Genomic DNA, 23,898 nt, shown 5'->3' with positions numbered 1-23,898 from the left:
GTCTCCCAATTGGAGCTAGAAGAAAAGGAATTTACGATAAGTAAACAAAATTCCCTTCTTTGCAGAAAGCACTATCTGTGTTTTGGTCATTAGCACCACATCTAGTGATTTCAGTTAAAAGGACTTCAGCAATAATCTCCTTTGTAATAACGCTGTTCTGACACCATGTTTTTTTTTTCTATGTTTGCCATGCTGGTCGAAGGGCTCGTTAATCCTCATCTTCAAATTTTAGGAATAAAACGCAACATCTTTTTCTAGCTAAGATTCCATGCATTTATATCTTTATATCTGTAATGTATGCAGTAAGTGTTTCTTTAGCTGAATATTTCTTGACTCTTTGATTTACAGAATGCTTTAAAGTCCCCCTGTGAGAAGAGTCTAGCAGATCACCTCCATCCCAAGGATCGCTGCTTAGCATGGCTTTCTTACATCCACCTCATGGAGTTCAGTTGCCTTCCTGCTAATTTCTACGACCCAACTGTTGCAACCCCCTCCAGGATAGTTAACAAGGAGCCATTTCTAATACCTTGGCTGAATCCCCAAAGTATAACGACTGATCCGGGCATGTTGCTTGCTCTTTTCGAAGGTGTGTCATACAGTTGCTGGTTCCCTTGCTTACCTTTAACTTTTATCTTTGTTTTTTTTTTATTTTCTTTGCTTCTAGTGTTAGGTGAACAGTTGCTGGTTTACGATTTTTGCTTAGTTATTTGTATTCATGAAAGGGAAATGGTGTGAGGTCCCTTGTCACGAGCATCCCTCACTTCTCCATTGCATTCCATGGGTGTTACCTTTTCAACTATATATGGGTTATTTCATGTCATTTGAACACTTTAGAATCTATATTTTGGGCATTGATCTCTACTGTGACTATGTATGATTCTTCTAATCATGCATTACAACATTGTGTGTTGCTGTGTAGGACAGGGAACACATAGGGTTTATCAGTAAGGCTAGCACTCCACGGTGTCTTTGGCTGAAGTTCGCTTCTACATCACATTTTTTTTTTGGCCCTTGCTTGTCGTGGCAGTGCAGATGTTGCTCGTCTATAGCGTCATGTTAGATCAAGAGCACCCAACAAATTTGGGTCTTACAAGTGCTAAAGTCGCCATGTAGCCCTAGACTTCTAGTTAAGGTAGCAGAAATGCATCTAAAACAATTGTTTATGACAATGGCTTTATTTGTATGTTATTAATTGAGGCCATCTATATCGGTAGTTCCTTAAAATGTTGTTTCCTCCAATAGCTGCTGTATTTTCTTGCTCTGATGAAAACTTGAATGTTGACGAGAGAATAGAAGCTTGTCTACCACTGTATAAGAATATGATCTCCCTTCACGTGATGCTCGACAGGTAACACAACGATACATCAACATTGGAAACTGCATCTCTACAATGAAGACTGACGTTTTGGGTTTGTTTTTTTTTTAAGGCATTTTTCTGCAGTGACTCTTTGTAACCAGCTCCTGGAGAATTCTAGTGGGAACTGCCATGTGCTAGACGCCTTATGCTCAGTGTATGTGAAGAAAGGAGAGCCGGAAAAGGGTGTGGATGTCTGGGTCGCTGCATTCAGAAATGATCCTTGCAGTGCACAAATCTTCTATAATGTCTGCAGATTTTTAGTACAGCAGGTAAATGGTGTCGTGTTTCTGTGCATGAATATCCTCTAAGGCTGGTGACTACCTGCCAGGGTATAGTGGTGCAGCTCTAGCCAAGAATGCACTGCGCACTCCACTGCCAGGTAGCGTGGCAGACTTTACTGAAATATCATTCACAGCTACATTAAGTTGTATCTTTCCAGCTTGACACTCCGTCATTCTTCATTTTCCCAGCCATAGATACTGGACCAAAACGAAACAGGCTAAAAGAAAAAAACCCTGATGACCAAGTTTCTCAGCCATACACTTTGCTTGTGGCATCTTGAACATGCAGAAAAGCAGATTGTGATATTGATTTAAAAAAAATTTGTTTTCTAACCACATGAACTCTAAACCTTTACTTTCCCAGAATCTTTCAGATTGTGTGTCGTCTTTAATAGAAGAATTTTTATCGTCGTTCTTTGAAAACACTAATGAAAAATCTATTCCAGCAGATCTTTTAAGGTAAAAATATATATATTATTTTTTTTGTACCTTAACACACCAGACTTGCAAATCACAGAAGTCCTTTATTAACAACCCCTTCATTTCCTTGTGATTTTCCATCTTTGTGCCCCCCCCCTTCTCAGAGCCATAACTTTTCTATTTTTCGGGTAATATAGCCACACGAGGGCTTGTTTTTTGCAGGACGAGTTGCACTTTTGAATTACATCATTCTGCCACATTCATACTGTAAAACGGAAAAAAAAAATTCCAACTGCGGTGAAAACACAAAAAAAATTGCAATTCCACAATTGTTTTTTTATTTACCAGTTCACTATATGGTAAAACCGACCTGGATATATGTTTCCCCAGGTCAGTACGAGAACTTAGATACCAAACGTGTAGGTTTTGTTTGTTTTTTTTTTATTTACGAGTTGAAAGAAAAAAATCACATTTCTAAAAAGAAATAAATAAAATAACAAAAATCTCCTTTATCGCTTTATTGGGGGACACAGGATACCATGGGGTGTATGCTTGTTGCCTCTAGGAGGCTGACACTATGAAGGAAAAAGGGTAGCTTCTCCCCAGCAGTATACACCCACCAACTGGCATTCGGAACTTCAGTTTATTCTTAGTGTCCGTAGGAGGCGGACACATGGGGCTGTTCTCAGCCCCTCAGGTTTGTATTGTTGGGTGTTTAGTACTTTCCCTTTGTCTTTCAGATACAGCTCATTGGGCGACAGGGTGTAATGGTTCACCCTGTTTCCCACCTAGACCGGTTGCACAGTGTGGGGTCCTTTAGCCACTTACTGTTGTCCTCCGTGTCTGTCTGGCAGGACCCCAGCCCCTCCGACACATCAAGACTGTTCGAGGTGCATCCGCATAGAGGCAAAGACTAAAAGGCGGTGCAACCTTCCCCCCCCCCTCCCCTACTCTCTCTTTCTCCTGAGCCTGATTGTGGGGTAGGAAGACTAAGAGTACCTGGAATGGAAAGGTACCCCTCCAGTTGCCTGTCGACTATACCCGGGACGACTGTGGAAGGCACTTCGTAACTTCGTTACCTCCTTCACGGATGGATCATCGCCGCGGCCTTCAGGACAGGTAAACTCTCCTGTCCCAGGTCATGGGGGGGGCTTCTTTTAAAAAAGAAAAAAGCCTCCATGACCACTGCTCTTAGCCTATCACTGCAGGGCTCTTTTCCTTCACTGTGCGGGAACCCTGCACACTCTTTTCAAACCCGCCCCCCTTCTCCAGCGTCCTCAGCCTGGCATTTGGTGCCATCTTCTAACTTCAGCCTCTTCAGACACCACAGCTCTGCACTTGCTCTTGTCACACTGCTACCCAGCTCACTGCTGCTCCGGAGCCATGGCTAGCTTCTAGCTACAGGGGGACTGTCCAGCTCTTCTGATCCTGGGTAAGCTCTGCCTCCCTGATGCAGCTCCTACCCCAGCACCTATCCTTCTGGCATCTTCTGGGTTTCCCTCTACTTTATGCTCAACACTAGAGCCGCTTGCTCCCATTCTCAGGTCCTCCTCCTACACTTTGCATGCGCTTCTTGTCTCAACAAATTCCCCTCAGGTCAGACCTCATTCCTCTGTCAGGCCCCCCACCATGGCATTAACTGAGCCCCCCCCACCGCCTGCAGTGAGGATGCGGCCCCCCCACATGAGTGGGCTGTGGTTCTTTTCCAGTCCATTGATAACTTAACCAAGGTATCCCAGAGTGTTCACAAAGGTCTTGGCCACCGTAATAGCTATTCTTCGGACCTGGGCTATCTTTGTCATCCCTTATCTGGACGACATTGTAATAAAGTTCTCCTCCAAGACGGAGTGTTGCGAGAGCCTTCAGCTCGCCTTGGACACTCTTCAGCGCCTTGGCTGGATAATCAACAGAGTGAAATCGTCCCTGCACAGTGCATCAACTTTCTGGGGATGACGTTCGACACTGCACACGCGAGGGTCATTCTGCCCGAAGACTAACACTCTGCACTCAAGGGGATTTAGACCCAACAGCGTCTTGTCCCTTTCTCTCGGCTTCGGCATGAGAGTCCTGGGCCAGATGGTGGCTGCAATGGAAGCAGTCCCTTTCACTCAGTTCCACACTCGCCCTCTTTAGGGCTTCCTCCTATCGACTTGAGACAGGTCCATTCACTCTCTGGACCGCCTTGTAGCGCTTTCCCTACAGGGTGAGAGATTGCTAGACTGGTGGAGGTGCTCCCCCTCCATTCTCCTAGGACGATCCTTTCTTCCGTTACGATGGATGATCGTGATGACGGATACCAGCCTTCTTGGTTGGGGAGCAACATTCAGAAGAACCTCACGGTACAGGGTCGGTGGAGTGTTTGGCAATCGACTCTACTGATAAACATCCTGGAACTCAAAACAATCCGCTTAGCCCTCCTGCATTGCCAAGCCTTTTTTCTCTACCGTCCTGTCCGCATCCAGTCTGACAATGTGACGACAATCACCTACATCAGAGAGGAACCCGATGCCATGCCGTGATGATAGAGGTGTCTCCGATTCTAGCCTGGGCCGAGCTTTATCTACCAGCCATCTCAGCGGTCCACTTTCCGGGAGTGGACAATTGGGCCGTCTATTTTCTCAGCCAAGAGGGTCTAGCTGCGGGGAAGTAGTCTCTATTCCCCGCAGTCAGATCTGCCTCAAGTGGGGGGTTCCAGATCTGGACCTCATGGCCTCCAGATGGGACCACAAGGTACCAATGTTCGTGTTCAGGTATAAATACCCTCTGGCTTTCGGAACAGACGCCCTGGCGATCCCTTGGTCGCAGCTCTCTCTCTTCCGTACCGGTTTCCTTCACTTCCACTCCTCTAAGACTCATCAAGAAGATCAAGTTGGAATGAGTACTTATCATACTCATAGCTCCAGATTGGCCCAGACGTCCATGATACGCGGAACTGGATCGCCTCCTCGCAGACATCCCATGGAGACGTCCGGACCGCCTCTCTCAGGGACCTCTCTTCCACCAGTATTCTCAGTAGCTTTTTTTAATGGCATGGCTATTGAGGCCGCCGTCCTGAAATCTTCTGGCCTGTCAGATCAGGTTATACAGGCACGGAAGCCTTTGTCATCTCGTTATCTATCATCATACGCTGAAGGCCTTTGTCCACTGGTGCGAGTCTACGCAAACTTCTCTGACCTTCTCCCTTTCCGTCATTTTGGCCTTTTTGCAATTGGACCTTGATTCTAGTCTGGCCCGCAGTTCTTTGAAGAGTCAGGTCTCGGCCCTCTCCGTATTACTCCAGAAGCGTCTTGCCGCCAGATCTCAGGTTAAGACCTTTCTCAAGGGGGGTTGCCCTTTCGGTACCTGTTTACCGTCTGCCAGTGGAGCCCTGTGACCTTAACCTTGTCCTGTCTGTTCTTCAGGGGTCTCCTTTTGAGTGCCTCTCAGAGATTTATCTGTCTTTCCATGTGGCCATTATTTCCGTTAGTTTCTGAGCTCGCAGCTCTTTCCTGCCATTCACCCTTTCTGATTTTTTTCACCAGGACAAAGTAGTGCTACAGGGAGTTAATTCCTTTCTTCCCAAGGTGGTTTCTTTTCATGTCGATGAGGACATTGTTCTCCCCTCATTCTGTCAGTCTCCCTCTCACTCTCATGAGAGATTACTTCACCACTTGGATCTGGTCAGGGCTCTCTGTCTCTATGTTGCCAGAACGGCTACCTTTTAGACGCTCCGATTCCTTGTTTGTACTTCATTCTTGTCATCGCAGGGGCCTTCCTGCCTCCAAATCCACCATTGCTCGGTGGATTCAATCAGTCATCCTGGAGGCTTACCAGATGAAAGACAGAGCTCATATGTAAATGGAGCACCGGCGCTACAGAGATGGTTGAGTCTCTGGTGATCAAGTGGCCCTGTGTGGCAACCACCTAAACAGAATGATTGAAATAAAAGATAAGTAGAAAACTGCGCATCCAGTGGGTATTACATGTAATGATGCTAAACAAATAACGCCCGAGAAGAAGTCCTTTTAACACTCTAATAGGTTGTGTCAGGAGAAATACTACTTTACACTACAGTGTCTACAAGTAGTATTCAACCCCCTGCAGATTTAGCAGGTTTAGACATTCGGAATTAACTTGGCAATGTGACATTTAAACTGTAGATCAGCCTGGAAGTGTGAAATGCACTGCAGCAAAAAAGAATGTTATTTCTTTTCTTTTTTTCTTTTTTTTTTTTTTTAAATTGAGAAGTTTATTCAGAGAGTCATTTATTATTCAACCCCTCAAACCACCAGAATTCTGTTTGGTTCCCCTAAAGTATTAAGAAGTATTTCAGGCACAAACAACAATGAGCTTCACATGTTTGGATTAATTATCTTTTTCCAGGCTTTTCTGACTAATTAAGACCCTCCCCAAACTTGTGAACAGCACTCATACTTGGTCAACATGGGAAAGACAAAGGAGCATTCCAAGGCCATCAGAGACAAGATCGTGGAGGGTCACAAGGCTGGCAAGGGGTACAAAACCCTTTCCAAGGAGTTGGGCCTACCTGTCTCCACTGTTGGGAGCATCATCCGGAAGTGGAAGGCTTATGGAACTACTGTTAGCCTTCCACGGCCTGGACAGCCTTTGAAAGTTTCCTCCCGTGCCGAGGCCAGGCTTGTCCGAAGAGTCAAGGCTAACCCAAGGACAACAAGGAAGGAGCTCCGGGAAGATCTCATGGCAGTGGGGACATTGGTTTCAGTCAATACCATAAGTAACGTACTCCACCGCAATGGTCTCCGTTCCAGACGAGCCCGTAAGGTACCTTTACTTTCAAAGCGTCATGTCAAGGCTCGTCTACAGTTTGCTCATGATCACTTGGAGGACTCTGAGACAGACTGGTTCAAGGTTCTCTGGTCTGATGAGACCAAGATCGAGATCTTTGGTGCCAACCACACACGTGACGTTTGGAGACTGGATGGCACTGCATACGACCCCAAGAATACCATCCCTACAGTCAAGCATGGTGGTGGCAGCATCATGCTGTGGGGCTGTTTCTCAGCCAAGGGGCCTGGCCATCTGGTCCGCATCCATGGGAAGATGGATAGCACGGCCTACCTGGAGATTTTGGCCAAGAACCTCCGCTCCTCCATCAAGGATCTTAAGATGGGTCGTCATTTCATCTTCCAACAAGACAACGACCCAAAGCACACAGCCAAGAAAACCAAGGCCTGGTTCAAGAGGGAAATAATCAAGGTGTTGCAGTGGCCTAGTCAGTCTCCTGACCTTAACCCAATTGAAAACTTGTGGAAGGAGCTCAAGATTAAAGTCCACATGAGACACCCAAAGAACCTAGATAACTTGGAGAAGATCTGCATGGAGGAGTGGGCCAAGATAACTCCAGAGACCTGTGCCGGCCTGATCAGGTGTTATAAAAGACGAATATTAGCTGTAATTGCAAACAAGGGTTATTCCACAAAATATTAAACCTAGGGGATGAATAATAATTGACCCACACTTTAATGTTGAAAATTTATTAAAATTTAACTGAGCAACATAACTTGTTGGTTTGTAAGATTTATGCATCTGTTAATAAATCCTGCTCTTGTTTGAAGTTTGCAGGCTCTAACTTATTTGCATCTTATCAAACCTGCTAAATCTGCAGGGGGTTGAATACTACTTGTAGGCACTGTATGTATCAGAGCTACACAGTGGCGATCAGGCCACACAACATAAGTGACACTCAGAGACCGGAGGGTTGAAGAATTGCAGATGGAACCAGCAGATGGTGTGCGTGGTCCGTAATGTGACTAGAGCTTTCGTAGACGGGCTGAATTAAAATATGGCCTCTTCCAGGGTGAGTTGTGCAGAGCGGGTGGCAAAAAACGTGATACAGGCCGGAGCACCCCGGCCAGTGGTGTCCCAGCTGTAATGGATTTGAGTATGGAATAGTGTGTGCCGTCACAGGATCAAGCAGTGAGCACCACGGGCTCACACTAGGTCCAAAAACCAACGCGTTTCAGAGTACTGTGCATCCTTCGTCAGGGTGAACGGGCCCAGGAGTGAAACTGCTATTTAAAGTCACGGGCCCCATAGTGACTGATCTGAAACAGTACATGCCGCCTACTTTATTCTCAGCTTTCCAGAATGCCTGCTAACCTCACATTGAACTCTGCATGCACATGTTTATGTACATGTTTGTGCTTACAGCTCAGTGTATATTTAAATAAGACCATGTAAAAAAGAGTGCATGTTAAAATACATTTGTAAGTAAATGTCAGGAAAATGAAAAAGGGGGGAGGATAGGATATAGTTTAATTTATAGGTTGAAGGGCGGCGGGGGGGGATTGAATGAAAGTAGGTGCCATTTACTGTTTTGGTGGATCCGCCACTAGGGGGCCTGTGACTTTAAATAGCAGTTTCACTCCTGGGTCCGTAATCCCTGATGAAGGACGCACAGTCCTTTTTGAAACGCGTTGGTTTTTGGACCTAGTGTGAGCCGATAGTGCTCACTGCCTGACCCTGTGACGTCACACGATATTCCATACGCGACTCCATTACAGCCGGGACATCACTGGCTGGGGTGCTCCAGCCTGCATCGTGTTTTTTGCCACCCGCTATTCAGCCTGTCTATGAAAGCTCTAGCCACATTACGGACCACGCACACAATCTGCCGGTTACATCTGCAATTCTTCAACCCTCCGGTTTCTGAGTGAGTGTCACGTATGTTGTGTGGCCTGATCGCCACTGTGTAGATCTGGTCCATAGTGTAAAGAAGTATTTCTCCTTACACTTTACCTATTATTAGAGTGTTAAAAGGACTCCTTCTTGGGCATTATTTGTTTAGCATCATTACATTTAATCCCCACCGGATGCGATGCGCGGTGTTCTACTTCTCTTTTATTTGAAAGACAGAACTCGTCCACTTTGGGTTACGGCTCAGTCCACTAGGGCGGTGGGAGCTTCTTGGGTAGTTTAAAACCAGGCCCCAGTGTTGCAGCTATGCAAAGAGGCTACTTGGTCTTCCATTCACACCTTTACAAGGTTCACATCTATGCGTCCTCAAATGATAGCCTTGGTAGACGAGTCCTGCAGGAGGCAGTGGCCTGAGGTCAGACTTAAGAGTACCTTAGTGCCCGCCCGTAGAGACTGCTTTAGGACATCCCATAGTATCCTGTGTCCTCCAATGAAGCAATTATAAAAAAAAAATAAAATAATTTTGGGTACTCTCAGTAAAATCTTTTTTGGAGTATTCATTGGGGGACACAGCACCCACCCTTGTACTTCTTGTTAGAACATTTTCATTGTACTGTTAACACATGTTCTTGTTACAGCTGTTTTCTGTTTCATTTGAGAGCTTCTCCTACTGCTTTCTCTCTAACTGGTGTTCTGAATGCCAGTTGGTGGGTGTATACTGCTGGGGAGGAGCTGACCTTTTTTCGCATAGTGTCAGCCTCCTAGTGGCAGGAAGCATACACCCCATGGCATGCTGTGTCCCCCAATGAAGGCTCCAAGAAATATTTTACGGTGAGTACCCAAAATCTTCTTCTTAGCGTTTTAGCGCCGTTTTCCGAGACCTATAAATGTCTCGTTATTTGGGATCTAAGACTGTGTGAGGGCTTTTTTTTTTTTTTTTTTTTTAAACTGAAGACCGTTTTGGGTAGATAATCACCTGTTATATTTTATTGCAGTGTTGCATTGCCCCCGGCCCCCCCCCCCAAAAAAAAACAACATTCTAGGGTTTTAAAAATGTTTTGGTTTGCTTATCAATCAGATTCATTTTTTTTTTTTTTTTCTTATATATATGTTAATCGGAAATTTTTGAGTATAACAAAACCAAATATGTGTATTTCTTAATCGTTCCTTTGGGAGACCCAGACCATGGGTGTTTAGCTTCTGCCTCCGGAGGACACACAAAGTACTACACTTAAAAGTGTAGCTCCTCTGGAGGGCACACAACACCGCGCTCAGCGGTCTGGTAAGCCACAGCCGGTTTCCGGTTGTGGACCTCTGTATATTCTCCCTGGGGTTCATTCTCTGCAAAGCCCCCACTTTAGCAGCATGTCTCACACAAGGAGCAAGGCTCCAAAGCTTTATTCTGCATGCACTGCATGTAAGCTCCTGCTGCCTGAGCCGAGCACCTATCCACATTGTGATGTCTGCTCTAACTTGGCGGTGCCACAGCCTGGAGTCTCACCCCCAGTGGTCTCTCAGGCTGCTGCTGCACCAGTGATTGAACCCCCGGCCTGGGTAGAGTCCTTTTCTAGGTCCATATCCCAGTCATTTGCTGAGTCCATGGGGCTTTTGTCCAGGACGTTGATGAATATGCATCAGCCCCCCTCACAGGGTGCCTCTAATACTCTTGACAGAGGACTCCTATCCTCTGACCTCCGTCCATCGGAGCTCACGGATGATTCATCATCTGATCCCAGACCCCGTCCTTCTAAGAGAAGGCGCAGGGTTTCCTCCCCCTCCCCATCCCACGGCTCTGTCTCAAGAGCTGACTCTCAAGATGAGGAGGATGCCCTCACTGGGGGCTCGGAGGCTATGTATCCCTTCGATTTCTCTGAGGGTGACTCAGATCTTAGTGATTTGATTGCTTCTATTAATTCTGTGCTGGATCTCAATCCGCCAGTGTCAGAGGAGCAACTCTTTTTGGCAGAAAAACATCAGTTTACCTCGCCTAAGAGAGTGAAGAGTGTGTTCTTTAACCACTCCAGTTTTCAGACCGCTGTGACCAAACCCAGGGCCTGCCCTGACAAACGCTTTCCAAAGCGTGGTTCTGATGACCGGTTTCCATTTCCACCTGAGGTGGTCAAGGAGTGGTCTCACTCCCCAAAGGTAGACCCTCCGGTGTCTAGGCTATCAGCCCAGACCGTTGTCGGTGGCTGACGGCACCTCACTTAAGGATTCCACTGACCGTCAGATTGACCTTCTGGCCAAATCTGTGTATGAAGCTGCGGGGGCCGCGTTTTCTCCGACTTTTGCAGCAGTGTGGGCTCTCAAGGCCATCTGCTTCTCTAGAGGAGATGCATTCACTCACCAAGGAATCTATGCCTGAGATGGTTACCTTAACTGCTCAGGCTTCAGCTTTTTCATCCTATGCCATGTCTGCCATGCTAGAGGCTGCTCACTGCACTGCGGTGGCTTCAGCTAATTCTCTTGTTATCCGCAGGATTTTGTGGCTTCGAGAGTGGAAGGCAGATGCTTCTTCCAAGAAGTTTCTTGCTGGGCTCCCTTTTGCTGGTTCACGGCTGTTTGGTGAACAGCTGGATGAAATCATTAAAGAAGCTACTGGCGGGAAGAGTACTTCCATGCCACAAACCAAGACCAGGAAACCCGCCCAGGGTAGGAATCAATCAAGGTTTCGTTCCTTTCGTTCCTCCAACTGGTCATCCTCTAAGCCTTCCGCCTCGTCCGCTAACTCAGCCAAGGACCAGAAATCCAACTGGCGCCCAAAAGCGCGTCCGCAGAAGACTGCAGGAGGTTCTGCCACTGAGGCAGCTTCCTCATGACTCTCGGCCCGGTCCAGCCACGTCCTTAGTCTGTGTCAGGCTCTCTCACTTTGGCGACGCTTGGTTAAAGCAAGTCTCCGATCAGTGGGTGAGAGATATCATATCTCATGGCTACAGGATAGAATTCTCTTCCAGCCCTCCAAACAGATTTTTTCTCTCAACTCCCCCCTGCTCCAAGGCCGCCGCCTTCTCGCAGGCCGTGGCATCCTTGCAGGCAAACGGAGTGATTGTCCCAGTTCCCGCTCAGGAACGGTTCAGAGGTTTTTACTCAAATCTCTTCCTAGTTCCAAAAAAGCACGGTACCTTCCGGCCCATCCTGGATCTCAAGCTTCTCAACAAACATGTCCGGGTGCGGCATTTTCGCATGGAGTCTCTGCGATCAGTCATTGCCTCTATGACCCAAGGGGAGTTCCTGGCGTCCATCGACATCAGAGATGCCTATGTGCATGTGCCAATCGCAGTGTCACATCAGCGTTGGTTTACGTTTTACGATAGGATAGGATCATTTCCAATTCGTGGCTCTCCCCTTCGGGTTAGCCACGGCCCCTCGGGTATTCACCAAGGTCATGGCGGCACTGATTGCGGTCCTGCACCTCCAGGGGTTAGCAGTGCTTCCTTATCTGGACGACCTTCTGGTCAAGGGTACATCCAGCGCAGACTGTCAGCGGAGTGTTTAGCTCACTCTCGCCACCCTAGCCCAATTCGGGTGGATTGTCAATCTTCCCAAATCCACTCTGACTCCGACCCAGAGTCTCACATACCTAGGGATGCAGTTCGAGACTTTGCCAGCACTTGTGAAGTTGCCCTTAGACAAACAGCTGTCACTCCGGTTGGCGGTGCGCTCTCTGCTGAGGCCCCGCCGTTATACCCTCAGGCGTCTGATGCAGGTGCTGGGTCAAATGGTGGCCTCCATGGAGGCGGTTCCCTTTTGCCCAGTTCCATCTGCGTCCTCTGCAGCTGGACATTCTCCGCTGTTGGGACAAGCGGCCTTCCTCCTTACAGAGGTTAGTGGCTCTGTCGCCACGGACCAGGAGCTCTCTTCAGTGGTGGTTTTGACCCCTCTCCCTGTCCCAAGGGCGCTCCTTCCTGACTCCGTCCTGGGTGATTCTCACCACGGATGCCAGCCTATCCGGCTGGGGAGCGGTACATCTCCACCACAGAGCACAGGGCACTTGGACTCAGTCCGAGAAAGCCCTTTCAATCAATGTGCTGGAAACCAGAGCTGTGCTTCTAGCTCTCCTAGCCTTTCACCACCTGTTGGCGGGCAGGCACATTCGAGTCCAGTCAGACAACGCGACAGCGGTTGCCTACATCAATCACCAAGGCGGGACACGCAGCCGCCTGGCAATGTTGGAGGTCCAACGCGTTCTTCAATGGGTGGAGGACTCCAAGTCCACCATATCCGCAGTCCACATCCCTGGCGTAGAAAACTGGGAGGCAGATTATCTCAGCCGTCAATCCGTGGACGGTGGCGAGTGGTCCCTGCACCCAGCAGTGTTCCAGTCAATCTGCCGCAAGTGGGGCACTCCGGACGTGAACCTAATGGCATCCCGTCACAACAACAAGGTTCCGGTTTACGTGGCTCGCTCCCACGATCCTCAGGCCTTCACCGCGGACGCTCTGGTTCAAGACTGGTCCCAGTTTCGTCTGTCCTACGTGTTTTCCCCCTCTAGCTCTCTTGCCCAGAGTCCTGCGCAAGATCAGAATGGAGGGCCGTCGAGTCATCCTCATTGCACCGGACTGGCCCAGGCGACCTTGGTATCCGGACCTGCTCCAACTGTCCGTGGAGATGCCGTGGCATCTTCCGGACCGTCCAGACCTGCTCTCGCAAGGTCCGTTTTTCCGCCCGAATTCTGCGGCACTCAAATTGACGGCGTGGCTCTTGAGTCCTGGATTTTGACGGCTTCTGGTATTCTTCCTGAAGTCATCTCCACTATGACTCGGGCCCGTAAGTCTTCCTCCGTCAAGATCTATCACAGGACTTGGAAAATTTTCCTGTCCTGGTGTCGCTCTTCCGGCCATTCTCCTTGGCCATTCTCGTTGCTGACCCTTCTGTCTTTTTTACAGTCCGGTCTGCAGCTAGGACTGTCCCTCAACTCTCTCAAGGGACAAGTCTCAGCTCTATCAGTGCTGTTCCAGCGGCGTCTCGCCCGGCTGGCTCAGGTCCGCACCTTCATGCAAGGTGCGTCTCACATCATTCCGCCTTATCGGCGGCCCTTGGATCCCTGGGACCTTAACTTGGTCCTCACGGTATTGCAGAAACCCCCTTTCGAGCCCCTTAGGGAGGTTTCTTTGTATCGTCTTTCTAGTTGCCATAACTTCTCTCAGGAGAGTCTCTTTGGCTGCGCTCTCCTCGGAGTCACCTTTTTTGTTTTTTCATCAAGACAAGGTAGTTCTCCGTCCGACTCCAGACTTTCTTCCTAAGGTGGTCTCTCCCTTCCACCTTAACCAGGATATTTCCTTGCCTTCCTTCTGTCCGGCCCCTGTTCATCGCTTGGAGAAAGCGCTGCATACTCTAGATCTGGTGCGTGCTCTCCGGATCTATGTGTCTCGCATCGCTGCGCTTAGGCGGTACACTTCTCTGTTTGTGCTAACCACAGGTCGGCGCAAGGGTCTCTCTGCTTCTAAGCAGACCTTGGCCCGTTGGATTAGATCGACCATTTCGGACGCCTACCAGAGTACTCAGGTGCCTCCCCCGCCGGGGATCAAAGCACACTCGACCAGAGCTGTCGGTGCCTCTTGGGCTTTTAGGCACCAGGCTACGGCTCAACAAGTCTGTCAGGCTGCCACTTGGACTAGCCTGCATACCTTTTCGAAGCACTAACAATTGCATGCTCATGCTTCGGCAGATGCGAGCTTGGGCAGACGCATCCTTCAGGTGGCTGTCGCCCACTTGGGAAGTTAGGCTCCGCCTACTTCTTAGTTTTTTCTGTTTATTCCCACCCAGGGACAGCTTTGGAACGTCCCATGGTCTGGGTCTCCCAAAGGAACGAAAAAGAAAAAGAGAATTTTGTTTACTTACCGTAAATTCTTTTTCTTTGTCGCTCCATTGGGAGACCCAGACAATTGGGTGTATAGCTATGCCTCCGGAGGCCACACAAAGTATTACACTAAAAGTGTAAAGCCCCTCCCCTTCTGCCTATACACCCCCCCCGTGCCTCACGGGCTCCTCAGTTTTTATGCTTTGTGCGAAGGAGGCAGACATCCACGCATAGCTCCACAGCTTGGTCAGCAGCAGCTGCTGACTAGGTCGGATGGAAGAAAAGAGGGCCCATAACAGGGCCCCCAGCATGCTCCCTTCTCACCCCACTTTGTCGGCGGTGTTGTTAAGGTTGAGGTACCCATTGCGGGTACACAGGCAGGAGCCACATGCTGTTTTCCTTCCCCATCCCTTAATGGGCCCTGGGTGAAGTGGGATCCAGATCGGTCTCCAGGCACTGGGACCGTGCTTTCTCCGCAGCCCCTGGGAATCTGCTGGATAGGAGTTGGGTATCGTCAGGGACAAGGCCCTGCTACTATGAAGTACTCTGTGTCCCCGTGGGGACCGCGCATGGAGCGCTTGTGCCATACATATTACAGCACTGCTGGGTGTGTTAGTGCGCCGGGGACTACCGCGCATGGAGCGCTTGTGCCATACACATTGCAGCACTGCTGGGTGTGTTAGTGCGCCGGGGACTACCGCGCATGGAGCGCTTGTGCCATACACACTGCAGCACTGCTGGGTGTGTTAGTGCGCCGGGGACTACCGCGCGGCCGCGCTTATTGCCGGCCGCGCTTATAACTTTAGTCCCCGGCTTCTGCGGCCTAGTGTCGTATATTCCCGCCCACAGGCCTGCCAGTCAGGGGAAGGGCGGGACGCTGCACAGATCGTCAGCGCTGAGGGCTGGAGCATACATTAGTATCCTCCTCCCTCCTCACTCAGTACACTGGGGCACTAGATTCCCGCACTTTTCTTGGGCACGCCCACGGTCCCCTCCTCCCCACAGAACGCCGGCAGCCATTCCTGTCAGTGATTCAGACGCTGGAGAGGAGAGACAACACAGGGAGACCCAGGCAGGGAATCTGGTGATCACACAACCGCTCTGAGCGGTCGGTAAGCAGCACCTGTGGTGCTGGCCCCACTGAGTGCCGAAGTGTGTGTGTATATATATATGTATATATATATATATATATATATATATATATATATATATATATATATATATATATATATATATATATATATATATATATATATATATATATATATATATATATATATATATATATATATATATATATATATGCTATACATTTGCACTGTACGGTCGCTCTGTTGATTTTTGGCTATATACCTTCCGGGTTGTTCTCAGAGGAGACAACATGTCATCCGCAAAAAGCAAGGGTGCCAAAGCACAGGCGTACTTTGCAACCTGTACCTCTTGTACAGCTGTACTACCGGCAGGTTCCACTGACCCTCATTGTGTGCAATGCTCGGCCCCTGTGGCACTTACTCAGCCGGAGCCTCTGCGACTGGTGGCCCAGGTGGAACCACCTGCTACCACTGTCCAGGTGACCGGGACGGAGTTTGCAGCCTTTGCTGACAAACTGTCTGAGAGTATGGATAAATGGTCTGCTAAAATACTGGAAGCATTGCAGTCCAGACCGGTGATTCAGGCCCCGGGCACTGTCCAATCCTTGACCCCTGGTCCCCCTCAATTGGAACAGCAAAGTGCCCCTGGGGTAACCCATAGGTCCCAGGGTGAGGTCTCTGACACGGACCGCAGTCCCAGGCCGCCCAAGCGGGGTCGCTGGGAAATTCCCTCCACTTCATCACACTGTTCAGGGTCCCAGCAGGGGAACTCTCTGGAGGATGAAGCGGAGGTATCAGATCAGGATTCTGATCCTGAAGCCGCTCTCAACCTAGATACACCTGAAGGTGACGCAGTAGTGAATGACCTTATAGCGACCATCAATCAGGTGTTGGATATTTCTCCCCCAGCTCCTCCAATTGAGGAGTCTGCTTCTCAGGAGAAATTCCGTTTCAGGTTTCCCAAGCGTACATTAAATATGTTTCTGGATCACTCTGACTTCAGAGAGGCAATCCAGAAAAACCGAGACTGTCCAGACAAGCGTTTTTCCAAGTGCCTTAAGGACACACGTTATCCCTTCCCCCCCGAGGTTGTCAAGGGCTGGACTCAGTGTCCTAAGGTGGATCCTCCAATCTCCAGACTGGCGGCTAGATCCATAGTTGCAGTGGAAGATGGGGCTTCACTCAAAGATGCCACTGACAGACAGATGGAACTATGGTTGAAATCCATCTATGAAGCTATCTGCGCGTCTTTTGCTCCAGCATTCGCAGCCGTATGGGCACTCCAAGCTATCTCAGCTTGTCAGGCGCAGATTAATGCAGTAACACGTACATCTGCCCCGCAAGTGGTGTCCTTCACCACTCAGGCGTCGGCGTTTGCGTCCTACGCCATTAATGCTATCCTGGACTCTGCGAGCCGTACGGCGGTGGCATCCGCCAATTCGGTGGTACTCCGCAGGGCCATGTGGCTACGTGAATGGAAGGCAGACTCTGCTTCCAAAAAGTTCTTAACCGGTTTACCATTGTCTGGCGACCGCTTGTTTGGTGAGCGAGTGGATGAAATCATTAAACAATCCAAGGGAAAGGATTCATCCTTACCCCAGTCCAAACCAAACAGACCTCAACCACGGAAGGTACAATCGAGGTTTCGGTCCTTTCGGACCGCGGGCAGGTCTCAATTTTCCTCGTCCAAAAGGCCTCAGAAAGGTCAGAGGAACTCCGATGCATGGCAGTCTAAGTCACGTCCTAAAAAGACCGCCGGAGGAACCGCTCCCAAAGCGGCCTCCTCATGACTTGCGGCCTCCTCAAACCGCATCCTCGGTCGGTGGCAGGCTCTCCCGCTTTTGCGACGCCTGGCTGCCACAAGTAAAAGACAGAATGTCTCTCACCCATCGGTCTCAAGGTTACAGGATAGAGTTCAGCTCTCGTCCTCCGACTCGTTTCTTCAGAACATCTCCGCCCCCCGACAGAGCCGAGGCTCTTCTGCAGGCGGTGTGCACTCTGAAGGCGGAAGGAGTGGTGATCCCTGTTCCTCTTCAGCAACGGGGTCACGGTTTTTACTCCAACTTGTTCGTGGTGCCAAAAAAGGACGGATCCTTCCGTCCCGTTCTGGACCTAAAACTGCTCAACAAGCATGTGAAAACCAGGCGGTTCCGGATGGAATCGCTCCGCTCCGTCATCGCCTCAATGTCCCAAGGAGATTTCCTGGCATCAATCGACATCAAAGATGCTTATCTCCACGTACCGATTGCACCAGAGCATCAGCGCTTCCTGCGTTTCGCCATAGGGGACGAACACCTTCAGTTCGTGGCACTGCCTTTCGGCCTGGCAACAGCCCCACGGGTCTTCACCAAGGTCATGGCAACAGTGGTGGCAATCCTACACTCTCAGGGACACTCGGTGATCCCTTACTTAGACGATCTACTTGTCAAGGCACCCTCTCAAGGGGCATGCCAAGACAGCCTGAACATTGCTCTGGAAACTCTCCAGAGTTTCGGGTGGATCATCAATTTTCCAAAGTCAAATCTGACACCGGCCCAATCACTGACATATCTTGGCATGGAGTTTCATACTCTCTCAGCGATAGTGAAGCTTCCGCTGGACAAACAGCGTTCACTACAGACAGGGGTGCAATCTCTCCTTCAAGGTCAGTCACACCCCCTGAGGCGCCTCATGCACTTCCTAGGGAAGATGGTGGCAGCAATGGAGGCAGTTCCTTTTGCGCAGTTTCATCTGCGCCCACTTCAATGGGACATTCTCCGCAAATGGGACAGGAAGTCGACGTCCCTCGACAGGAACGTCTCCCTTTCTCGGGCAGCCAAAGCTTCCCTTCAGTGGTGGCTTCTCCCCACTTCTCTGTCGAAGGGGAAATCCTTCCTGCCCCCATCCTGGGCGGTGGTCACGACGGACGCGAGCCTGTCAGGGTGGGGAGCGGTCTTTCTCCACCACAGGGCTCAGGGTACTTGGACTCAGACAGAGTCCTCCCTTCAGATCAATGTTCTGGAGATAAGGGCAGTGTATCTTGCCCTAAAGGCGTTCCAGCCGTGGCTGGAAGGCAAACAGATCCGAATTCAGTCGGACAACTCCACAGCGGTGGCATACATCAACCACCAAGGCGGGACACGCAGTCGGCAAGCCTTCCAGGAAGTCCGGTGGATTCTGCTGTGGATGGAAGCCTCAGCCTCCACCATATCCGCAGTTCACATCTCGGGCGTAGAAAACTGGGAAGCAGACTTTCTCAGTCGCCAGGGCATGGACGCAGGGGAATGGTCCCTTCACCCGGACATGTTTCAGGAGATCTGTTGCCGCTGGGGCATGCCGGACGTCGACCTAATGGCGTCCCGGCACAACAACAAGGTCCCGACATTCATGGCACGGTCTCAAGATCACAGAGCTCTGGCGGCAGACGCCTTAGGTCGCAGTTTCAACTCCCTTATGTGTTTCCTCCTCTGGCACTGTTGCCCAGAGTGTTACGCAAGATCAGGGCCGACTGCCGCTGCGCCATCCTCGTCGCTCCAGACTGGCCGAGGAGGTCGTGGTACCCGGATCTGTGGCATCTCACGGTCGGCCAACCGTGGGCACTACCAGACCGACCAGACTTGCTGTCTCAAGGGCCGTTTTTCCATCTGAATTCTGCGGCCCTCAACCTGACTGTGTGGCCATTGAGTCCTGGATCCTAGCGTCTTCAGGATTATCTCAAGAGGTCATTGCCACTATGAGACAGGCTAGGAAACCAGCGTCCGCCAAGATCTACCACAGGACGTGGAAAATATTCCTGTCGTGGTGCTCTGCTCAGGGTTTTTCTCCCTGGCCATTTACCTTGCCCACTTTCCTGTCCTTCCTTCAATCCGGATTGGAAAAGGGTTTGTCGCTCGGCTCCCTTAAGGGACAAGTCTCTGCGCTCTCTGTGTTTTTTCAGAAGCGCCTAGCCAGACTTCCACAGGTACGCACGTTCCTGCAGGGGGTTTGTCACATCATCCCTCCTTACAAGCGTCCGTTAGAACCCTGGGATCTGAACAGGGTGCTGATGGTTCTTCAGAAACCACCGTTCGAGCCAATGAGGGATATTTCTCTCGCACGCCTTTCGCAGAAAGTGGTTTTCCTAGTAGCAGTCACTTCACTTCGGAGAGTGTCTGAGCTAGCAGCGTTGTCGTGCAAAGCCCCTTTCCTGGTGTTTCACCAGGACAAGGTGGTTCTGCGTCCGGTTCCGGAATTTCTCCCTAAGGTGGTATCCCCCTTTCATCTCAATCAGGATATCTCCTTACCCTCTTTTTGTCCTCATCCAGTTCACCAATGTGAAAAGGATTTGCACTTGTTAGATCTGGTGAGAGCACTCAGATTCTACATTTCTCGTACGGCGCCCCTGCGCCGCTCGGATGCACTCTTTGTCCTTGTCGCTGGCCAGCGTAAAGGGACACAAGCTTCCAAATCAACCCTGGCTCGGTGGATCAAGGAACCAATTCTCGAAGCTTATCGTTCCTCGGGGCTTCCGGTTCCCTCAGGGCTGAAGGCCCATTCTACCAGGGCCGTGGGAGCGTCCTGGGCCTTGCGGCACCAGGCTACGGCTCAGCAGGTGTGTCAGGCAGCTACCTGGTCGAGCCTGCACACTTTCACGAAACACTATCAGGTGCATACCTATGCTTCGGCAGATGCCAGCCTAGGTAGGCGAGTCCTTCAGGCGGCGGTTGCCCACCTGTAGGACGAAGCCGTTACGGCTCTATTATGAGGTATTATTTACCCACCCAGGGACTGCTTTTGGACGTCCCAATTGTCTGGGTCTCCCAATGGAGCGACAAAGAAGAAGGGAATTTTGTTTACTTACCGTAAATTCCTTTTCTTCTAGCTCCAATTGGGAGACCCAGCACCCGCCCCTGTTTTTTGTGTACACATGTTGTTCATGTTGAATGGTTTCAGTTCTCCGATATTCCTTCGGATTGAATTTACTTTAAACCAATTTATAATTTTTTCCTCCTTCTTGCTTTTGCACCAAAACTGAGGAGCCCGTGAGGCACGGGGGGGTGTATAGGCAGAAGGGGAGGGGCTTTACACTTTTAGTGTAATACTTTGTGTGGCCTCCGGAGGCATAGCTATACACCCAATTGTCTGGGTCTCCCAATTGGAGCTAGAAGAAAAGGAATTTACGGTAATTAAACAAAATTCCCTTCTTCTTATAGTTCCGTATTGGGAGACCCAGCACCCTCCCTGTTGCCTGTTGGCAATTTTCTTGTTCCGTGTGTTATCACCGGCTGTTGTCGTGGACAGAGTCTCCGGTTGTTCCGGCTCTTGCTCTGTTCTACTTGTGGGTGGCTATTCTCCTTCAGCTTTTGCACCAAACTTGCTAGGACTGGCTACCAGGGGGTGTATAAGCTCAGAGGGAGGAGCTACACTTTTAAGTGTAGTACTTTGTGTGTCCTCCGGAGGCAGAAGCTAAACACCCATGTTCTGGGTCTCCCAATACGGAACTATAAGAAAAAAGAATTTACGGTAAGTAACAAAATTCTCTTTATTTTATTTAGTGGTAAATCTTTTATTTTCAATGGGGCAAAATGGGGTGATAATAATTTTTATTGTATTTACTATTCCCTTTGGGGGACTTGATTCCTTGTGCATCAGCACCACTCAGATCAGCCGCCATGTACAAGGAAGGATGCGAGATCGGCGTGTGAGCCAACATCAAAGGAAAACACATGACCTGAGACGTACTAGTACATCATGGGTCATGAAGGGCTTAAAGATTTTTTTTTTACAGAGTAGTGCAGTCTTTAGGAAGATATATTTCTCATCACTGCAAGAGTATCTGACAATTAGTCCCCAGTGGGATAGAAAGTATACCCAGTGTGACATTGTTCTCTGTTATATACAGGACTGCTAGGTCAGTGATATGGCTCCTATGATGCCATGGCTATCCACGCTAGAGCAGTCTGTCTGCATTGGCTCTGCTTTATATATTTGGGAATTGTGTTCTAGCTCTCGAACAGAAGTGTGCTTCTAACAAAGCAGACTGGTGATTTCATGTTCCCTACAAGCCTAAGCCCGTGAGTTCTATAGGTAGACACATAAGAATTTGGTCTGCTTTTACTTAGGTAGGGCAAGCGTTTGATTAGGGTACTATTATAGGGGAATTGTCAAGTTTGAAAGTTTTCCCCGACCTTGGGGGATTAACTTCACGATTGGGATCCAACCTCTGAGACCACCACCAGCCCCAAGAACCAAGACTCTCAGGAACCCTTTGTGAATGAAGCAGTGGTGGATCATGCACACCAGCTCAATTAGTTTTTAACGAGACCCCTGGAGGCAGCGTTTGGCTGGTCTTTGGCACTGCCATAAGAATGAATAGAGCGGCAGTGCAAATGGCCTTCTTTATTTGCACATGGTTCTCGGTATCAGTGGAATCTGTGGTCAGACCCACAGCGATAGCAAAGTCATTCCCGATCTCACAGATATGGAATAAGTTGGGAACTTTAAAGGGAGACTGACACCAGGTTTTGCCACCTAATCTGAGATCAGCATATCATAGGAATAGAGACCCTGATTCTAGAGATGTCCCTTACGGGGCTCACTAATTAATCAGCAGTAGGTTATCATTAGTAGACTGCTTGGCATCCTGCCAGGTAGTCCAGTATATTCATGAGCTCTGTATAACTGCTAGATCTGTAGCAGAAAGAACATTGATTTTATCAAAATGTCAGCAAACAGCTCAGTAAGTGACACATCATTGGAATCAGGGTCTCTGACTCTACATTATGCTTTTCTGAAATGGGGGAGCAAAAATCTGGTGACAATTGCATTTAAATCAGATCTTCCCACCAATGGTCTTCTATTTAAGCCCCTAATTTTTTTTATGATACTGTATGAACGTGGTAAATAAGTTGTTTTTGTTTTTAGATACCTCTTGAATTTCTCAGTGCCACTAGATTTCACCCCACCAGCATTTAAAAATGATGGACCTCGCAACATTTCTGATATGCAAAGACCATACCTCTGGCTTGTTTTCTGGTACGTGTTAGGAGTACGTCTTGGTTTATTTTGCTAAAAATAAGGAAGGTGTTTGCATTATTACTCATGATAGTTTTTTATTGATTTATTTTCCCTTTATATGTCTTTGTTGAGTTGTCGCGCTCTCATGTGATGGATTAAGGGATTGTTCCCTTTTAGTAAACTAATATCCCCAGCTGTAGTTTATTATGAAGAAGAAAACCATGATGTACTTGCCTTCCCCAGGTCCACCGGTGAGTCTCTGCTGATGCATCTGGCATTGGTTGCGGCGCTGATGTCACTAAACACCCCCTTCAGGGCCGCTGAGCACACTAATTGGCTGTTGATGTGACGTCAGCGCCACAACCAATACCAGATACTGGGAGCAGTGGTAGAGACTGCGCTGGAGCCAGCGGAGCTGAATACATAGCATTTCTTACTTAAACGGAGCAAAAACTATAGATTTTTCCTATTTGTGTGGCCAGCATTCTGTATGAAGTGCCATCCTTCCTTTTTATCTTGACTTGCAGCTTGTGGCAGTCTATCCACAACAACGGGGAGGAGGCAGCGGATGCGTATGAAGCGGCATTGGGGATCGTGATGCAACAGGATATTCTGCAGAAGCTTTGGATGGAGTACGTATATAGTGTCTGAATGTGCAAATGGTCACATTAGATGTGTCCTAATAACTACTGGCACTTTTCTTTTCAGTTATCTTGTCTTTACTAACTGCAGAATAATGGATAGCAGGAATAAGGTTCAAGATAGTAAGCATTTTGCAGATTTAGTTAACAGATGCCTCCTGACGGTTCCCACGCGGCAGACCACTCCATTTAGCACAGCTGAATACTGGACCAGCTACGAGTTCCACAATTCGGTAAGATTACTAGGTCTATGCACTGCATTATTGTTGGAAAAGTGACTGTGTATAAATGTGACAACACATTACTGGATATAAAGGGACCCGGACTAAGGTCTAGCATTCCCATTTTCAGGTGATTTACTTCTATTTGAGCTGTGTGCCACAAATGCAACATTCGAAGATACTAGAACGCTTTTTTTCTATGATGCCTATGAATCTTGGACTTGCACTCAGGTGAGTGGATCATGTTTTTCTTCTGGCAATAAGCCCTTCACAACTGGGTGAGTTTCCATTTTTTTCCCCCTTTTCTTCCAAGCGCCATTACTTTTTTATTTTTCCGTCCATGTACAGTGGTGTGCAAATTAATTGGGACAAAGCATTTTTTAAGTAAAATCGTAAGTTGGTTACCAGTCAGTGATTCAACCCAGTTTTAACTGATTTGAACAGGTGTGAGTGTACAA

General features: G+C 48.8%; 1 protein-coding gene across 1 annotated transcript in view; it reads left to right on the top strand.

The window, feature by feature from the left end:
- ZFC3H1 (zinc finger C3H1-type containing) overlaps positions 1–23,898 on the top strand; it is a 222,243-nt gene that overhangs the window by 185,255 nt on the left and 13,090 nt on the right. Inside the window, 8 exon segments of the mRNA XM_075344892.1 lie at positions 349–586; positions 1,243–1,348; positions 1,428–1,626; positions 2,003–2,097; positions 22,486–22,596; positions 23,106–23,210; positions 23,287–23,452; positions 23,571–23,671. Of these exon segments, the coding sequence (XP_075201007.1) occupies positions 349–586; positions 1,243–1,348; positions 1,428–1,626; positions 2,003–2,097; positions 22,486–22,596; positions 23,106–23,210; positions 23,287–23,452; positions 23,571–23,671 (1,121 nt within the window).

The sequence above is a fragment of the Anomaloglossus baeobatrachus genome, chromosome 4, assembly GCF_048569485.1.
Source record: "Anomaloglossus baeobatrachus isolate aAnoBae1 chromosome 4, aAnoBae1.hap1, whole genome shotgun sequence".
Lineage (NCBI taxonomy): Eukaryota > Metazoa > Chordata > Amphibia > Anura > Aromobatidae > Anomaloglossus > Anomaloglossus baeobatrachus.
Note: the sequence above shows the minus strand (reverse complement) of the source record. Positions and strands in the feature narration are given on the sequence as shown.